Source organism: Camelina sativa, chromosome 16, assembly GCF_030686135.1.
Source record: "Camelina sativa cultivar CO46 ecotype springtype chromosome 16, ASM3068613v1".
Lineage (NCBI taxonomy): Eukaryota > Viridiplantae > Streptophyta > Magnoliopsida > Brassicales > Brassicaceae > Camelina > Camelina sativa.
In genome coordinates, this window is record NC_141895.1 from 16,385,080 (window position 1) to 16,404,660 (window position 19,581).

A 19,581-nucleotide genomic window follows, 5' to 3' on the forward strand; every position below is an offset into this window, starting at 1 on the left:
TGGGTTCGTTTCATGGGTTGATGTTGAGAAACAATGCAGTTGGCAGAAGTTAAGTTTATTCGAGGCATGTGATGAGATTCGTCATTACAAACAAGAACTAAAGGTGTTAAAGGATTCTGTGATTTTGGAAGAGATAGAAAAGATCGAAGAAAAGAAGAGAAAGCTTGAAGTGGAGAAGAAAAAGCTTGAAGAGGAGAAGAGAAAGCTTGAAGATGAAGGTAAGATCTCCAAAGAGAGGGAAAAGTTACTTAGCCAGTTCATTGCAATCTCTTGGGGAGGATTCATTCTTGCAATAGCCATAATCATAACAATTTTAAAGTAGTTTGAAGTAGTTATTTACTTGTTATAGTCTTTGTTTTTATGAGTTGTTTGTGTCAAGATGATGTTAGTAGTTATGGTCTTTGTTTGAAGATGATGTTATAATAATAAGTACTTAACCAAGATTCAAAACATACCAAAATAACACATCAGTGATAGTATCCAATAGCAAGAACTTAATGCATAAGGATCTTGATACAAAAATACACATTAGCGTAATGCCTAAGGGTCTTGAGGGCGTCAAGCATCAAAAACAGTGTTAGTCCAAGGTGACATGAAGAAGACAGGAGGTTTAGGTGCATCTAATCCACGGCCAAGGCCATTGCCACGACCCTTGCCCTTGCCTCGGCTGCCAGGAGGACGACCACGAAGAGCTCTTACAGTAGTAGAAGGTGAGCTGTTGATGGATGTGGTTCTGTTGGTGTGGATTGGCTTAAATGAGCATCTGATATGGATTGAATTTGAACTGTTCTTAATCGTTTAGGTGCATTTTGTATGCTCCATGGATCATGATCATCAATCTATATTAATAGCAAACTCATTAGTAAGACATCATGTCACAACTAAAACAACAAAAGTCAAGATACTTACGTGAGTTTTTCTTGGTCTGCCCCTCTTTCTTGGAGGATCTGAGAGAACAATTGGTTTATCACAGGTACCTTTATTATGTCCAGTTCCCTTGCAATTGGAGCATGTCACGATTCTTCCATCTCTTGTTACCTTGTTCGGAATTTTTGTTGACTCATGAGCCTCTTTAATCCTAGCATACTTCTTTGGCCTTCCTCTTTGCTTCCTTTTTTCAGGCACCTCAATAGGTCCCTTGTCTTGCGGTTTCCACATCCTTTCACCTCTCATAGGTTTAATCTTGTCTGAGTAAGTCTCTTGCCACCAATTAGTCAAGAAGTGCTTAGCCACATAGCTGCAACAGAAGAGCTAATTGATCACCGTTAATTATGTTAACTCAGGTTAAAGGCAATAAAAACACTTACTCATCATGGTCGCGGTTATGTTCAGTGATAACAGTAATGGCATGAGGACAAGGAATTCATGTGATGTTCCACTGGTTACAACAACAATGACGATAACTAAGGTTCGCCTCAAAGCTTGCTTTGCCCTCTTTAACCTCATATAAATTCTCACTGCTCTTCAACACTTGACATAACTTTGCTGCTGTGCGATTCACCTCATACTTTTGCATAATATGTGGTGTAAACTTGGAATGACACTTCATTGTTTTCTCATACCTCTTAGATATCCGTTGCATGGCCTGTCTTCTAATATCTTCAAGCATGTCAATTACTGGCATCTTCCGTGACTCCTTGATTGTTTTATTGAAACTCTCTGACAAGTTGTTGTTCACATCTTCGCAAATTGCATTGCTGCTGAAGAAAGCTCTACACCAAGTCCTAGGTTCTGTTTTCAGCAAATCATCATGTGCTAGTGAATTGTAACTTTTCAGAGCACTCATGTTGAAATTATAATCCCCCTCATTGCCACTAAATGCAATTGCCCAGAAATAGCCTTCATATTCATACTCACCATACGCCTTACACCAATTCGCAAATATGTGTCTTCATATTCATACTCACTATAGCCCAAGCTATAGGATAAATACTGTTATCGGCATCTCTTCCAACTGTAGCTAATATCTCACCCTTTCTCTCCTACTTCAGAAATGCTCCATCAAGACCAATAATAGGCCTACAACATTTTTTCCAATTCCTTCTCAAAACCTCAAAGCTCACATAAAACTTATCAAATCGGTCCTTACCAACTGCCTGAGGAATGGTGACAATCTCTGTATGTGTTCTTTCATTGGAGCGCTTTAGTTTAGCTTCATAATCTCAAAGCTTTGAAAATTGTTCTGCCTGAGTTTCTATTACCAAGTTCAAAGATATCCTTCTTGCTTTCTGACATATCCACTTTGATACTGACAGATTATACCTCATCATTATCTCATCTTTTATATCAGTCCATCTGATTGAAGGCCTTCGTCTCTCTTCCTCCCTGAACAATCTTGCAACAACCCCTTGCTTCAACATCCTAGCTCTTGAACTTTTATTATCATGATGCACATCATAATAACTTTTCACCATCCACTTATAATACGATCTCCCTAGGATAGAACTCCGATGAAAGGCTGAAGATAGGTGATAGGTGACGTGATCTTGTTGATGATGAGGGACGAATGACTTTGAGTGATGATGTGTGAAGATCGAATGATGAAAACAATGGTTCGATGGAGATAGATGTTTAGGTGGTTGTATGGATTGGAACAAAGTGAAGAGTTTCTGAATCACAAAGTGTATAGAAACCCAGAAATCAAGAACGCATTCAAGAATTCAAATTGAGAGAAAAAGTGTGACAATACTTGTTCATACAATTTCTTCGCTACCAAACAAGGAGGCGTCGCTTCTGGGTTTTATAATAAACCCTAGGGCTCGACACTCCAAACAACAGGAAGTTCAAAATAAAACAACAAGGCGTGTAAAGGAAATAAGAAAACAACGAAGCGTCTAGGTGATCTGTAGTAGTACAGAAGTCACTTGTAGTAGTACATTATTCCCCATTGGTAATGACTTCTAGATAACTTGACGTAGTGATCCATTTGCCTCATTAAAAACCATACCGAGAAAACCCATTGAGACAAAACTCAGCTATGGGAAAAAGAGTACAAACTTCACACCTAAGTTATCTAGTTATCATTACCGGGTGAAGTCTTCAGGGTGGATATGTTGAAGACTTGGATCCTCGGTAGATTTAATGACCCGTCAGCTATGAGTGCATGAGCTTCCTTGGCCATCTCCTTAGCTCTTGAACGAGTGATCCTTCCCACGATCTCCGGTTTCTCTGCAGCTTATGTCTCCTTGCTGGCCACGATCATATCATCCTCCCCCTCTTCAAAAGGATTTGTCCTCAAATCGGGATCTGCATAATAAGGAAGCAGGTCAGAAACATTGAATGTTGAAGATATATTATACTTACCTTGAAGATCAATCTGGTAGGCGTTGTCGTTGATCTTCTTGATGACTTCAAATGGACCATCAGCTCGTGGTAGAAGCTTGCTTTTCCTCTCTTCTGGGAACCTATCCTTGCGTAGATGAATCCACACCAAATCTCCTTCTTCGAAAACGATCTCCTTTCTGCCCTTGTTCGCATGTTTCTCGTATTGCTTGGTTCTTTTCTCTATGTTCTCCTTAGCTTTAGCATGTATCCTCCTGACCTGTTCAGCCTTTTCTTTGCCATCAAAGCTACACTTCACACTTAAAGGTAAAGGAATCAAGTCTAGAGGTGATTGTGGATTAAAACCATAAACAATTTCAAAAGGAGAGAATAGAGTAGCAGAATGCTTAGCGTGATTATATGCGAACTCTACGTGTGGTAAACATTCTTCCCATGACTTGATATTGCTTTTCACTAAGGTCCTGAGGAGTGTTGATAGCGTCCTGTTCACAACTTCGGTTTGCCCATCTGTTTGTGGATGGCATGTGGTTGAGAATGATAGCTTGGTTCGGAGTTTAGCCCATAGCGTTCTCCAGAAGTGTCCTAGAAACTTAGTATCCCGGTCTGAAACGATTACTTGAGGTATTCCATGCAGACGTACTACTTCCCTGAAAAACAAGTTAGCTACAATAACAGCATCATCCGTCCTGTGACTAGCAATGAAGTGAGCCATTTTGCTAAACCTGTCAACCACAACGAAGATCAAATCTCTACCATTTCTGGTTCGAGGTAAGCCAAGAACAAAATCCATAGAAATATGAGTCCAAGGTTGAGAAGGGATAGGGAGAGGAGTGTACAAGCCGTTGGGCTGTACTTTACCCTTGGCCATTTTGCAGATATGGCACCTAGAACAGATTTTCTCAACGTCTTTCTTCATTTGAGGCCAATAGAAGTGTTCTTGCAGTCCAAGTAGAGTCTTTGACACTCCGAAATGTCCAGCTAGTCCACCTCCGTGAGCTTCTCTAATCAACAGTTCCCTTATAGATCCTCTTGGTATGCACAATCGATCCTTATAAAATAGATATCCATCCTGCCTCCGGGATAATGCATCTTCGACTACATTATCCTTACCTTTCTTGTACTTAACCATGTAGGGAAAAGTCTCAATGAACTCCATCCATCTGGCATGTCTCTTGTTGAGCTTCTGTTGTCCTTTGAGATGCTTCAGGGACTCATGATCTGTGTGAATAACAAACTCCTTGGGCCACAGGTAATGCTGCCACATTTGAAGAGCCCGAACCAAGGCGTACAGCTCCTTGTCATACGTAGGATAGTTCAACATCGATCCTCCTAGCTTCTCACTGAAGTAAGCTACTGGCTTCCTATCGTGCATCAAAACAGCACCTATACCCACTCCGGAGGCATCACATTCAATCTCAAAAGTTTTTATAAAGTCAGGAAGTAAAAGAATAAGGGCAGTGATAAGCTTCTCTTTTAAGGCTGAAAATGCCTTCTCTTGTGCTTCCTCCCATCTGAATCCTACATCCTTCTTGACAACTTCTGTAAGTGGTGCTGCAATAGTACTGAAGTCTTGCACAAATCGCCTGTAGAACCCTGCTAGTCCATGAAAGCTCCTGACTTCTGCCACGTTTTTGGGTGTTGGCCACTCCTTAATAGCCTTGACCTTCTCATCGTCCACTCTAACTCCTTCTGCACTGACAACAAAGCCTAGAAAAACAACCTCAGTAGTACAGAATGAACATTTAGAAAAATTAGCAAAGAGGGATTGAGAAGGAAGAACATTTAGAACTTGGCGGATGTGTTCTAAGTGTTCTTCTAGACCTTTGTTGTAGATGAGTATGTCGTCGAAGTACACAACCACGAAGATGCCAATGAAAGGTCTGAGAGCATGATTCATTAAATGCATGAAGGTGCTAGGAGAATTGGTGAGACCAAACGGCATGACTAGCCATTCATAGAGCCCTTGCTTGGTCTTGAAAGCTGTTTTCCATTCATCTCCTTCCTTCATTCTGATCTGGTGATAACCACTCTTCAAATCTATCTTTGAGAAGACTGTTGAACCACATAACTCGTCCAACATGTCATCTAATCTCGGAATTGGATGTCTGTACTTCACTGTGATGTTGTTAATAGCTCTGCAGTCAACACACATCCTCCATGAACCATCTTTCTTTGGTACAAGCAAAACTGGTACTGCACATGGACTGAGACTCTCTTTGATGTGTCCCTTGCTCATCAGCTCTTCTACTTGCTTCTAAAGCTCTTTAGTTTCTACTGGATTGGTTCTGTTAGCTGGTCTATTTGGTAGAGCTGAACCTGGTACCAAATCGATCTGATGCTCTGTCCCACGTATTGGCGGCAAACCTGGAGGTATCTCTTCTGGAAATACATCCTTGTACTCCTCTATAATCTCTATCATCTCGCGTGGAAGTTCTCCTGCTGACTTAGTACTGGTGAGCGTCTCCTTATACACAAACATGAATGTGGTCATCTCTGGATCAAATAGCTTGTTGAACTCGCTGTGATTGATGTACAAGCTGTGAGACACTTTCTCTGTATCCTTGCGGTTCATGTGAAGCTGGTCCTTGTAGATTTCGCTGGGTATAAGTGGTAGAAGAGTGACCTTGCGTCCTTTGAACTCAAATGACTGCTTGTTGGTATAGCCATCATGAAACACTCTTCTGTCGAACTGCCATGGTCTTCCCAAAAGGATATGACTTGACTTCATTGGAATCACATCACAAAGCAGCTCATCCTCATATTTCCCAATCGCTAGTTTCACCATCACTTGCTGCGAGACTGTTAAAGCTCCCTTGTTGTTTAACCACTGTAGCTGATAAGGTCTTGGATGTGAAGTGGTCTTGAGATTAAGCTTCTGCACCATCTCTTCACTAGCAGCATTAGTACAGCTACCACCATCAACGATCAAGGTGCAGACCTTGTCTTGAACCATACACCTGGTGTGAAATAGGTTCTCACGCTGCCCTCTGTCATCTGGATGAATCTGAACACTTAAAGCTCTGCGTGGTACTAGCATCTCTCCCATGACTGCTGGTTCACCTTCTTCACCTAAATCAGACTCTGGTTCACTCTCTGAACTGTCTACAGGCACAATCTCTCCCCCTTCTTGAAGAAGAAACATCTTCTTGTTAGGTGCTACTCTTGGGCTTGAAATCGATTTTAACTTCCTCTTTGACTGTGGCTGTCACGGGTTTGCTGTCCTTGGTGAAGGCGGGTTTGCTGAACTCCCTCGGCTTGGACATGTTAGGCGTAAACGTAGACCTCACTCCCTTTCTCTTGATCTGCGATTCAATCAACTCTGCCTTATGTACCATTTCTTGTACATCTTCATAGTCCTGCAACTCTACCTTGTCTTGAATCTCTCTGTTTAAACCTCCAAGAAATATCGACATAACCATGTCTTCACTTTCTCTTAGATCAGCCCTGATCATAAGCGTTTCCAGCTCTTGATAGTAGTCTCTAACAGACTTAGTGCCTTGAATGAGACGCCTAAGCTTGTTAAGAATCTCTCTCAGGTAATATGTAGGCACAAACTTCTTTCTCATCTGCGTGACTAGCTGTTCCCATGTAGTGATAGCAGGCTCTCTCTGTTGATGTCGAGTAAGTCCCAGCTGTTCCCACCACAACAAAGCATAGCCATTGAATTCGGATATGGCTATCTTCACCTTGTTCAACTCATAAGTACCCTGAACCTGAAAGTTAGATTCCATCTTCCTTTCCCAGTCTAGATAAGTCTCTGGATCATTGGTACCATGAAAAGAAGGATACTGAATTTTGAGGTGCTTCAGCTGCTGCCTCAAAGGATCATAATCCCTGCCATGATCTCTGTTTCTGTTTCTCCTCATTGTCTCTTGACTATGATCTGAAACTTCTTCTTCTTCAGAATACTCTCTATCTGACTCAATGTATATTCGATGCCCAGCTACTTGTTCAGCTCGTCGTGGGCGTGTAGGATCTCTACCAGTTCTTCGATGCTCTCTTTCTGTGCTTTGAGTGTTTCTTCTCTGATTGAAACAAGTCTCTCTTCCCCTAGTAGGTGACTTAGCTGTTCTGATCCATGTATGCTTGGAAGAAGCTCCCACGTGTGCCTTTCCTTTAGCTAAGCGGAGAGCCTTATTAGGACTAGGCGGTTCTGAAGAACTCTGATCTGAAGCGCTAGTTGCTTGAGCTATATCTTTGATCTGCTTCTCAAACTTGTTACTGAGCTGCTCCATCTGTTGCTGGAACTGAGTAGACATTGTCTTGTTTGCTTCTGTTATTTTCTTAGCCATGGCTTGGTTCAAAGCTTCCATAGCTTCTGGAGAAAGCTCCATTGTACCTGCAAATTAAAGAAGAAACTCGAAGTAAAATGTTCCTTGAATGAGAAAAACGAAAATAAACTCTGAAACTCTGAATTTTAAACAGAAAACATGACTGCGGACCTAATGTCGAGCTAGACTATTAGAAAAATCGAACAATACCAGCCCTATAATGAACAAAATTCGAAATAACTAACCCTAATTTCAGTCTAATTCGAAACAACACCAAAACTAAATCCTAAACTCACAGAACTCAATCTAAACACCAATGGACAACGAAAACAAACCCTAAAAACTAGACAAACGAAATAAATCAAGCAACAGAAACAAGATTAGGGTTTTTTTAGAATCGCTTAGCCTTTAGCACAAAGTTGGCTCTGATACCACATAATACGATCTCCCTAGGATAGAACTCCGATGAAAGGCTGAAGATAGGTGATAGGTGACGTGATCTTGTTGATGATGAGGGACGAATGACTTTGAGTGATGATGTGTGAAGATCGAATGATGAAAACAATGGTTCGATGGAGATAGATGTTTAGGTGGTTGTATGGATTGGAACAAAGTGAAGAGTTTCTGAATCACAAAGTGTATAGAAACCCAGAAATCAAGAACGCATTCAAGAATTCAAATTGAGAGAAAAAGTGTGACAATACTTGTTCATACAACTTCTTCGCTACCAAACAAGGAGGCGTCGCTTCTGGGTTTTATAATAAACCCTAGGGCTCGACACTCCAAACAACAGGAAGTTCAAAATAAAACAACAAGGCGTGTAAAGGAAATAAGAAAACAACGAAGCGTCTAGGTGATCTGTAGTACTACAGAAGTCACTTGTAGTAGTACATTATTCCCCATTGGTAATGACTTCTAGATAACTCGACGTAGTGATCCATTTGCCTCATTAAAAACCATACCGAGAAAACCCATTGGGACAAAACTCAGCTATGGGAAAAAGAGTACAAACTTCACACCTAAGTTATCTAGTTATCATTACCGGGTGAAGTCTTCAGGGTGGATATGTTGAAGACTTGGATCCTCGGTAGATTGAATGACCCGTCAGCTATGAGTGCATGAGCTTCCTTGGCCATCTCCTTAGCTCTTGAACGAGTGATCCTTCCAACGATCTTCGGTTTCTCTGCAGCTTCTGTCTCCTTGCTGGCCACGATCATATCAACTTATGTATAGGCTTCTCAAGAGAACAAAAAATGTGCCACTTGCACTTCTCATTTGTGCATATCGCTGTGTACTGTGTATTACTCCATCTACTTAACTTCACATCATAATTGGTTTTCAAAACATACCTCAACAGCTGATCCTTCAACTTATCTCCACTTTGAAAAGTCTGTTCCAACCACAAGTATGGAGGCTGGTCTTTCACATAATTACGAATCGAAAGTGATCTTTCTTCTTTGTTGAAAGCTTCCCATTCATCGTCCGTGTCTAGTGCAGGGTTAGGATGCTCATCATCAATACATTGTCTCTCAACTCTACCTCATCATCTAGATGATCAACTACAACTAAACCCTCGTTAACTCCACTAGCGGCACCCACATTTTCATTCCCTTGATCACTATGGACTTCATTAAAGAAAGCATCAAACCTAGGGTCATCATTAGATACTTCTTCAACCGGATCTTCACCCTTATCCTCAGCCGGATCAATACCTTTACCTGCAGCTTCTGCCTCAACTGGTTCCTCACCATCTTCCGCATCATGTTCCCCACAACCCATTAGATGAATGTATATGTAAATTAGACCGGTTGATGTCATTGCTTCCATACACATCTGCCAAATCTGGGCATCTTTGTCTTCATAAATTAGCCTTGCTAAACCAACTTCTTCATGTCGAAGCTTATACCATACTTTTTCAACCACCCCAGACATCCCATTTCCTTCACAAAACTCATCGAATACAGACCATGTGACATAATCAGGGTCGATAATCATGTCTTCCTTCACTACCCCTCCTTTGTAATCAAACAAATCTTCTTTCACAGAACCATATCCACCATAATGAATGTTAACTTTCATAACGTCACTGCATTCGGAGGAAACAACATGGTTAGTCGATTCCCCAAAATGAAAAAAAGCAACAAAGCTCCACAAACGACTTCTGAATTTTTTTTTTTTTTTTTTTGTCAACCAAACATTAAATTAGAAAATAACTCCAAGATTGGTTACCCAAACCGGAGGAGAAGAGTTTACAAAAGATATTTCTGAAACTAAAGCTCTCGATTAACGAGCAAGACAGTCGGCTCTGACATTCGACGTACGTTGGATCCTGGTGAGGGAGAAGGCGGGAAGAACTGATTTGTAGTGGCTGAAATCATCTAGAAGATTGGAGAAAACGGGCCACTTATCTGGATTCTGCACCATCGCCACCAACTCCGCACAATCCGTCTCATAGGCCTGGCATAAAATACCAGCATTCTGTAGAGACTCCATCACCCATATCAGTGCTTGTAACTCCAAATGAAGGGGTGAAGGGCTTCGTCTAATGCAACGTGCTCCCAAAAGTAATGTTGAATCCTCACCATTGCAATACCACCAACCCAACCCCATATAACCATCCGACCCCTTCCAAGATCCATCAATCTGACAATGGGAAGAGGGTGGCATGATATCTGAAGGGTCCGAGGATCCTGGACTCCCAGGGAGAAAGCTTTAGCCTCCTCCCATAATAATTTATCATTAGTCGCCTGATTAATAACATCAATTGCCTCAGCCGCCGATCCCTCAAAAACTTTTTTATTCCTAGCCTTCCAAATTGACCATAAAATCCAAGGTAGGCGATAACAAATGTCCGAAACTCTCGTATGAGAAGACGCCCGACAGAAAATAAAATCTAAATTCGAATATACTGAACCATAGGGAAATCCATCAGGAAGTAGCAAAACCGGAGACAACTCCCATATCCTACGCGAATCACATCTCTGTGAGGACACTCAAAGAGAGCATGATTAATAGTCTCAACCACAAAATCACATCGCTTGCAGATGGTATCACACCGCTCACCCCGATAAGCAATCCGCCCCAGCACTGGTAGAGAACCGGAAGCAATCTGCCAGAAAAAATGTTGAACCTTTGGGGGAACTTCAAGTTTCCAGGCTTGTGCTCGAAGGGCCATACACGATGGTCCGTACTCAACTTCCTTTTTTAAATCTCGTGCAAGCCGATAGCCTGATTTTACCGTATATTTCCCAGATTTTGTGTAATGCCAAATTAACCTATCTGATTTAAAAGACTGACTGACCATCATACTCAAAATTATCGGGATTTCCTCCGGATCCATGAACTCCTCGAGAATAGGCAAATACCAATCCTTAGTAATTGGGCTAATTAAATGATTAACCATTAAATTAGGGTGTAACACCTTTTGTTGAGTAAATACTCCGCCAAGAAAAAGAGGGGGAGTATGGTTTTTTAGCCATAAGAGGATGTTTATTCCTAAAATATCGACCTCGCATTACCCTAGCCATTAAGGACGTTGGGTAGTGAATTAACTGCCAATACTGTTTAGCAAGCATTGCATCATTAAACTGCTCTAGGGCACGGAAACCCAACCCTCCGTACACAATTTGTCCCAAGCTACCCAATGTAATCCCCGTGCTTTGTCATTAGACTTCCACCAGAACCTTGCAATGGCACTTGTGAGCTTAGAAGTCAGCTCCTGCGGCAGTTTACAACATGACATAAGATGGGTTGGGAGGGCCAACGCAACTGATTTAATCATAACTTCCTTGCCCCCTTTCGTTAAGTATTTTGCAGACCAACCATTCACACGATCATTAACATAGCTGAAAACCTTAGTTCTCGAGCGCTGTAGATTCTCAGGAATACCCAAATAAGAACCCATACCGCCTTCCGTAGAAATACCAATAACAGATTTTAACTGAATTCTAATATCAGGCGGAACCCTCTTGCCAAACATAATGGAAGACTTCGCCAGATTAACCTCTTGCCCCGAAGCTCTGCCATAATTACCTATTATCTCCATAACGGTTTGACATTTCGTCGCCTCGGCTTTACAGAAGAACAGGCTATCATCCGCAAAAGCAAATGCGAAATGGTGGGGCAGTCCCGAGCCAGAGTAATGCCCGTAATCTTCTTTTCCCGTTCAGCTTTTTTTATATTGGCAATCAACACCTCTGTGCAAAGTATAAACAAATACGGGGAAAGGGGGTCCCCCTGACGCAATCCCCTCTTTGGTAAAATAGTACCATGAGGTTGACCATTAAGAAGAACTCTATACGAGACAGAGGAGACACACCACATAATCCAAGAAATCCATTTGTTATCAAAACCCATCTGAACCATGACCGCTTCCAGAAAATCCCATTCAACATGATCATATGCCTTACTCATATCCGTTTTGAAAGCTAGAAATTCTGATCTACACCGTTGATTAGTATTTAACCCATGAAACATTTCTTGGGCAACTAGAATATTATCTGTTATTAATCGACCAGAGACAAAGGCCGATTGGGTTTCTGAGACAAGAGACGGCAAAAATCTTTTCAACCGAAAACACAGGACTTTAGAAATAATCTTATAGCTAACATTACAGATACTAATCGGTCGAAACTCCGCCATCCACTGAGGTCTCTCAACCTTTGGAATTAGACAAATATTTGTCTCATTTAATCGACTTCTGAATTTTTGATTTCCTAAATCAAACAAATAAAACCCCAAATTTAACTAAATCGTAAATCGAGTTCTCAACAAATAAAAACCCATATTCAACTAAACCAAAACCCTAAATCAAGTTCTCAACAAATAAAACGCCAAATTTAACTATAATGAAACCCTAGATCGAGTTACCCAACTCAATTTTGAACTCCAAAACGATTACACATAGTACAAAAAACCAAATCGCATACTGAAACACATACCTCATCTTCTCCCACCCAAAATACTTCGAATCAAACTGTAAACATTGCCAAGATTGAAACGCCCAAATCAGCGATAGAACCCTAATCTTCAGTTGTTTTAATTTTTTTTTTATTTGGGGAAACAAATGAATTCGATTAGGGAATTAGGGATTTTGAAGGAGGAAGATTAGGGTACAATTTTCTTTTAATAAACCCGTTTAACATCGTTCATGGTTTTTTAAACACCGTTTATAGGGGACGTGATGGTAGATTGGGAATTGGCAATTCGGGTTAGTTCATGATTTTTATATCCACTAAAAATAACTCTGTGTTTTTTTCTGGCAATGAAAAAAGTTGGTGTTTTTTTCTGGCAAATATTAATTAGTTCATGTTTTTTTTGCCATTTTTCTCGAACTTGAAACTAACCAAATTTGTTTTTTTAACATCCTGCAAAACTAACAAAATTATTATACTGAATTTGTAAAAGTAAGTAATATGTATAAGGACAAAAAATAAAAAAAACCTATGATTGATTGAAACTCGGGTAATGCCAAATACTGTACATATCATTAGAAATGAGGTTACATGGTGTAACAAATGTATTATTAACGAAGCCATCTTTAACTCGTGATTAATTAAGTTACCAGAAGCCAATAATTTTTTCCAATGAATATCACTCACTACTTTGTTATAAGGCAAGTGTACCATGTGAAAGCAAGAGCTAAAACTGCATATTATACTCTGTTACATCACATATCAATTTATAGTAGAGCTCATGATAACCTAATGATTATATTGACTAGGTTGATGTCTTACAAGTGTCATCATTAGTTACACAGGATTGGTGGCGCAAGAGCAGAGAATCGGTTCTCCATTTGAAACATAGTGTGAGGTGTCTTTGGAATTAAGACTGTACGTTGTAGAGCACATGGAGTGTAAACCTTTTTCTTTTTTACCGTTGGTGACTAAGGAAAGTAGAAAAACTGCATTGGGTTTCTTTTCTTCAAAACCTAACTTTGTTTGTTGTTGGACTGAGTTTTCAGTTATACTCCTTACAAATCCCCCCTCCCTCAAACTTTTGGTGGGTGAAAAGACCACACCAAGTTTGTACCTGAGATCATTAAACACTTGAACTGGCAAGGACTTAGTAAATATATACGCAAGTGGATGAGTTGCGGTATGTGACAGACGACCAGAGATGCCTCTACAACCTGTTCTCGAACATAGTGGTAATGAACCTTAAAATGGTTGATCTTTTTGTCGAGTGTCGGATTTTCAGAAAGATACACTGCAGACAAGTTGTCACAGTATAAATCTGGAGCATGTGTGATTGGCAATCCAATCCAATGGCTGGCGTTTTGCAGACCATGAGACGAGGTTATTGCCTAGAAAAGTGCAGAAACTACCTGTGGATCGACTAGTAGTTTCAAACTTAATCAACATGCATCAAACAGCTAATAACGAGGACATTGAATTTATCCTAGTTAATCAACAAGTTTACAAGGCTATAGTCATCATAATCCCTATTATGTAGATGCAACTACATGAACACTCTTTTTTTTGTAATGTTTTTTTATGTTTTTTTTATACATATAGATGCAGACTCAAATAAATAAAGCTAGTTTGCAATAATATAAAAGAAGAGAATAGGAAAATAAAACACAATGTTAAATATATTCTACGACTCTCCCCCAAACTTAAACTACACAGTCTCTATGTAGGTAAAATTTGGAAAAAGAATCCAAGAGTCATAAAATGAAACAAACAAAAATGCAAATATATTTACGAAAGTTGGATGAAGGTGGTACCTCATGGGTTGGTGCAGAAGGAGGTTGTAGCAGCCTCCATTCTTGCCAACATGTACCCAGGGTCGTCGCCGGTTTCATCAGGTGTCGGGGTTAGCTCATCAAAGACCTTGGTAATGTGCATAGACAACTTGCTCGGACTAGCATCCGAGGGGTTGGTCGGGTATGACATCACATAGCTCACCAGGTAAGGCCTCGGGTAGTACGATAAGTAATGTGGGAATGGACCCGAGTGGTCACCAGAGTAGCTGCTCAAAAGGTGCATCGGATACGTCATTGGATGTGGCATCGGGTATGTCATCCTGAGGTGTCAGATAGGCATCTGAGTAACTCCTCATTGACCTATCAGGTCTGGTGTCATCCTCCTCTGCATGTGGCTCTTATGACGAAGTCCTATGAGGTTTTACAGGTGCTGAATCACGGAATCCATCGATTGGTCCGCTCCTCTCCATCCATGTGGGTGTGTAGGCTAGAGTAGGAGCTGAGGCACAACTTGCCTTGTCTTGAGGCTCCCTGATCTGACCTCCCATTACCTTGACTGTCTAGGTAAGGTCCTTGACTTTCCTTTCCAGGAACTTGTTCATCCTCTTCAACTAACCGGTCCTCCTATGTGCTTTTCTCACCCCTACTAGCTGTTTCTAGGATCAAACATACTCCTCGAAATCATAGTTCTCTGAGTCTTCTCCCTGTCATTGCCTTCTTGGCTCTCTTTCTTCAGCTTCAGATTCTCCCTAAGGGTTGTACAGCGCCTCTAATGGGGGTATGAATTCGATGTTGACACCTAGTCGAATCTTGGTGGTTGCAACATTGGGCAAGATCAACTGAGTTGCTCCAGCTGCGGGGTGTACAAAATTGAAGAGAAACCTATCATTTGGGTTCTCATAAGCCAAAAATCGCGCCAGCGTAAGGTACTCGACAACTAACCATCTCGGTTCGTGCACAACTTCCTTGAGAGGTACATCGCAAGCCAGTAGGTTCGGTGTAACCAACCCTCCTATGGAGATTTCTCCGGATCCTCCTCTGCCTTTCGGTTTTCATTGCCCAAGCCTTCAAATACATGAACAGATCTAGCAAAACAAAAACCATGTTGGTGTTCGCTACATCCCCGACTAGCTGTCTACCATTCCTAGTTCTATCCAAAACTCCATATAGGGCTATGTCTAACAGCTGCAACTCATGATCATTCACATTACCTGATTCTTTCCTAGCGAACAAGGTGCAAGCAAGGAATTTGTGGAAATACCTCAGGACGGGGCTCCTAATCTGAGCAGATTTGGAGCTTGTGGACTGGTAGGGGAGCTTGTCTCCTATTATCATCCATATGGACTTCATTTCTTGCTTGTCTACTTCCAAGGCTTCCCTCGACCAGCGTTGAAGTCGTACTGCTCCTCCATTTCCTTGAAGGTGAGCCGATACTCCTTGTTGCGTATCGAGAAATTGATGAACCCGATCCCTGCATCAGGTAGTAGCTTTGGGTGGTCCTCAAAATAGTGTAAACGCGGCGTGGCGAGGAAGTGAACCGTCTCCTCCTCATATGCTTCCAGGTTGATCCTCATTAACTTACCTAGGTGGCACATGTCAAAGAGGAACTCAATGTCTCTTGTGATCCCCAGCTGTTTCATTGTCTCACGGTGGGGGTGGCGGGTTCCTACAAAACTCATATTGTGGAGGACCTTGAACAGCTTTGTCAGAGTTTTGACCTCTTTTGCTTGAGCCGCCTCGATGCCTTCCGGGTGCGTTCAACCTATTGCTCCTCTTCTTTGTCAGGACTTGCTCCATTTGTGTCCTCCTCCTTCTCTTCCATTGCTCTCTCAGCCACATTCTCGGCTTTTTCAGAGACTGGTTTCTTCCCTTTTGTGATTGCAGCGTTATTTCTTGAGTAATAAAATAGTTTCTCTTTCCCTCTTCCTTCTTCTGCATCTGATTCGACTTCCATAAGGTCGGTGATGGTCCTCTCCGACGTAGACAGGTCCCTACATTGTGGAGATCTTTGAACAGCACTCGCTACTGTCCTTGGGGAGCATACCCAATCAGCTACACGATGGGGTGTCCGAATAGGGTCTCAGGTGGAGTATTAAGTAGCACTTAGGGTAGGGGACTGGAAACATCGGCTCGACAGCGGGGAAGGCAAAAGGTCTCCTTTCTCTTGGAATTCACGAGCAAGGTCACCTCCTTCTTCGGTTTTGGCAGCAACAAAGATAGATGAGGAGCCCTTCTTCTTGTAGGTCTTGATTTTGGGAGCCATGGATGAACCCATGAAAAGAAATAAGAGCACTAAAACTCGAGATAAGTAGGGTTAGTACCCCTAAATCTTCAAGAATTCGATCCTTAGAGAGAAAATAGAGATTTTGAAGTTAAAGAGTTTTAGGGCTGAGAGGGGAATTATCGATTTGTGATGATGGAGAGGAGAGGATTTTATTTCTTTAAATAGAGGAGTAAGCTTCTAGGGTTTCTCCAAGAGTGGGATAATAGGTTTGGAGAATTCGGATTTCACTCGCTACATGAGCATAAACCCGATCAAGCGCGTCGAGTATGCCATCGGGTCCCACCTCTGGTTTTCCAAAACATTTATTAACAATAATATACACAAATATATATATATATATATATATATATATATATTTAGAGTATTCAAACAAATAGTAAGCTATTTAAAATCCGGAAGAAAACCAAAGAAATATTAAAATCAAATAATAAAAATGTCTTAAACTTGAATTTAAAGAAATTAGAAGATACCTTTGGGACTTCCTCCCAAGTGAGCTTATTTAAAATCAGTAAGCTTGACTTTCCAAGCTTTTCAAGCATTGTATTTGGGATATAGAGGGTTGGAGATCCTCTCTAATGCAGCATACTTGTTCAGTGAATTCTCTGATTTATTTTCTGGTTCTACAGCAAAGGCAGTTTGTGTTTCTTTGCGATGCTTGGTCATCCTTGGCAGCACTTGAGTGGTGAAGACCTGACCATTGATAGTTGGCCTTTTCATACAACTTTTTAATGTCAAATTTCATCTTGACGTGCTCTCCATGCTCAATGCTGATTTTTTCATTCTTCACATCAATTATCGCACCAACTGTTGCTAGGAACGGACTTCCAAGGATAAATGGATCTTCAGGTTCCTCATCCATGTCTAGGATTATGAAATCGGTAGGGTTTTCTACTCTTCCAATCCTGAGAAGCAAATTCTCCAAAACACCATGTGGGTGCCTAATAGTCCTACTAGCTAGGATTAAATAGAGGTAAATTGGTTTAAAATCACTGAAACCCATCTTCTTCGCAACTGAAAGAGGCATGACACTAACTGAGGCCCTTAAATCACATAGACAATTGATCAAAATTCGAAGATCTAGTGAGCATGGAAGTGTGAAGGAGCCAGGGTCCTCCAGTTTCCCCTGGATCCTCAGCTCTGCATCTAAACATACTTCACTCATTAGAATTGTATGTCCAATTTCCCTAATGGCTTCCATTGCTGCTTTCTTCCATTGATCAGTTTATCGCACTATTTCCTCTCTAAGAGCATGTGGGTGCAAAAACTTATGAGCGGGAGGTTTTCGGTTGGAGATACACTCTGCAAGTGCTTCTGACTGAATATCAAGGGAATCTATGAATCTTTCCTTCAACTCTCCTTTCACTGTTTCACGAGGTTGAAGTTGCTCTGTCATCCAAATATCTATTCGATGGTTTATCCGATCAAGGTTGTTGGGTAAGGCTTCGGGTTTAGCGTCGAGTGATGCATCGGCTATTATATCTCGAGTAGGTACTCAATGGTCTACTCGATCAGGGTGATCGTGTGAGTGATTGGGTTGATACTCGGATAAGAAGTCATATTGCTCTTGGATCTGCCTTTTATCTGCGTCCTCCCCAGCATGATCATCATTATCCCTAGTGAATGAGTTATCTACATGGTGGACCCATATGGCATTTGCAGAAGCATAATCCTTCGGGTTTTGAACAGATTTACCTGGGAGTTGGCTCGGTTTTGGAGCTGGTTGTGCTATGGTTTGCCATTCCAGGTACCTCATCTTTGGATTCAGAGAGTCATACTTAGCATTGAGGTCGTTTAATCCAGAATTGATCTTGTTACTCATTTCGGTAAACCGTTTGGCGGTGTCCACCGTCGTTGACGCCTGGCCTTGGATGATTTTGCTGAATCAATCCTCCTAAGTCAGCCTCCTGAGGCGGGTTTGGTGGTCCTTGATATGGCGGAAAGTCAAGTGGTGTCATTGGCTGGTGATAGACACCAGAGTATTCTTGTTTAGGATCATAGCCTTGATTGTACTAGACAAAAGGCTTTTGCGGGGCTTGGTTTCCCTGAACTGCTGATGGGTAGATCTGATCATGAGGGTTGGGAACATTCGGGTTACGATAGGAGAGATTTGTGTTCGGTTTGTAGTTAGTTTATCCCTTGTTGTAACCTCCTTCGTTGTTGATGTAATTGACATCCTCAAGCCGAATACTCTCCCTATCATGCTGTTGAAGCTGTTCTTCCTCATAAATGGAGTTGACGTGTTGTTGCTGGCTCAGAAGTAGTTTGTCCAAATTGTCATTGAGGACTTTCATGTCCCGCATATACTTCGCATCATCGTCTCCTGAAGAGCGGATGGTGCGATCATAGTCTTCATTATAATGGCCGTCAGATTGGGCCAAATTCTGCACTAGTGGCCAACCTTCATCAACATCCTTGTTGAGGAAGTTTCCATTTCTAGTGGTGTCCAAAAACATCTGCATTTTTGGGACTACGCTGCGGTAGAGGGTGCTGAGTAAAGAAACATTGCTGAACCCGTGATGCAGACACCGGCTGGCATATCCCTTGAAACATTGTCAAACTTCACTGAACGGCTCATTGTTTTTCTGAACAAAGCTAGAGATATCATTTCTCAACCTTGCAGTTTTGGAGGTTGAGAAGAATTTAGCAATGAACGCCTTCTTGCATGCTTACCATGTTGTGATAGACTCCTTAGTTAGGGATTTCTCCCAAAGGTGTGTCTTATCACCTAGAGAAAATGGGAAAAGCCGCAGCTTGAAGCCATGTTCACCAACTCCATTAATCTTTGTTAGGCTGCAGAGCCTATCAAACTCATCCAAATGGTCCAATGGGTCCTCCATTGGCAGTCTATGAAACTTGTTACTCTGAATCATCTGGATGAGACTACTTTTGATCTCAAACTTATTGTTTTGGACAACATGAGGAAAAATACCATGCCTCTGAGTATGAGTATTTGGAGCATCTCTAGCTCCTATGTTGGTCCTCTCTTGAAACATGTATTTTTTTTCTCTTAACCTATGAATCAATGGATGATAACAAAA

General features: G+C 41.4%; 2 protein-coding genes, 1 non-coding gene and 1 pseudogene across 3 annotated transcripts; 1 reads left to right on the forward strand and 3 right to left on the reverse strand.

The window, feature by feature from the left end:
* Positions 1-540: 540 nt before the first annotated feature.
* LOC147925600 (uncharacterized) lies at positions 541-9,632 on the reverse strand (annotated as a pseudogene).
* Positions 9,633-9,836: 204 nt separating this feature from the next.
* On the reverse strand, positions 9,837-11,966 carry LOC147925601 (uncharacterized). Its single transcript, XM_087492688.1, has 5 exons — positions 11,822-11,966; positions 11,237-11,705; positions 10,468-10,936; positions 10,136-10,360; positions 9,837-10,031 (listed from the first exon to the last, which is right to left on the reverse strand). The coding sequence occupies exons 1-5, from the start codon at positions 11,964-11,966 to the stop codon at positions 9,837-9,839; spliced, it is 1,503 nt and encodes a 500-aa protein (XP_087348814.1).
* A 5,184-nt stretch (positions 11,967-17,150) lies between these two features.
* Positions 17,151-17,741, reverse strand: LOC147925602 (uncharacterized). The gene has a single exon (XM_087492689.1). It carries the CDS (start codon positions 17,739-17,741, stop codon positions 17,151-17,153), a length of 591 nt encoding a protein of 196 aa, XP_087348815.1.
* Positions 17,742-19,051: 1,310 nt separating this feature from the next.
* On the forward strand, positions 19,052-19,158 carry LOC147925603 (small nucleolar RNA R71). Its single transcript, XR_015585555.1, has one exon. It is a non-coding gene; the product is annotated as a small nucleolar RNA R71 (small nucleolar RNA).
* Positions 19,159-19,581: the final 423 nt, after the last annotated feature.

What these genes read in the sequence shown, in the direction of transcription:
- LOC147925601 (XM_087492688.1), bottom strand. Translation starts at nt 11,966, where the DNA reads ATGAGTAAGGCATATGATCATGTTGAATGGGATTTTCTGGAAGCGGTC. An exon ending in TCTTAATGGTCAACCTCATG is followed by an intron (nt 11,706 to 11,821) that starts GTACTATTTTAC and finishes CGGGAAAAGAAG; the next exon opens with ATTACGGGCATTACTCTGGC. An exon ending in TCCTGATGGATTTCCCTATG is followed by an intron (nt 10,361 to 10,467) that starts GTTCAGTATATT and finishes TCAATTTGGAAG; the next exon opens with GCTAGGAATAAAAAAGTTTT.
- LOC147925602 (XM_087492689.1), bottom strand. Translation starts at nt 17,741, where the DNA reads ATGGAAGCCATTAGGGAAATTGGACATACAATTCTAATGAGTGAAGTA.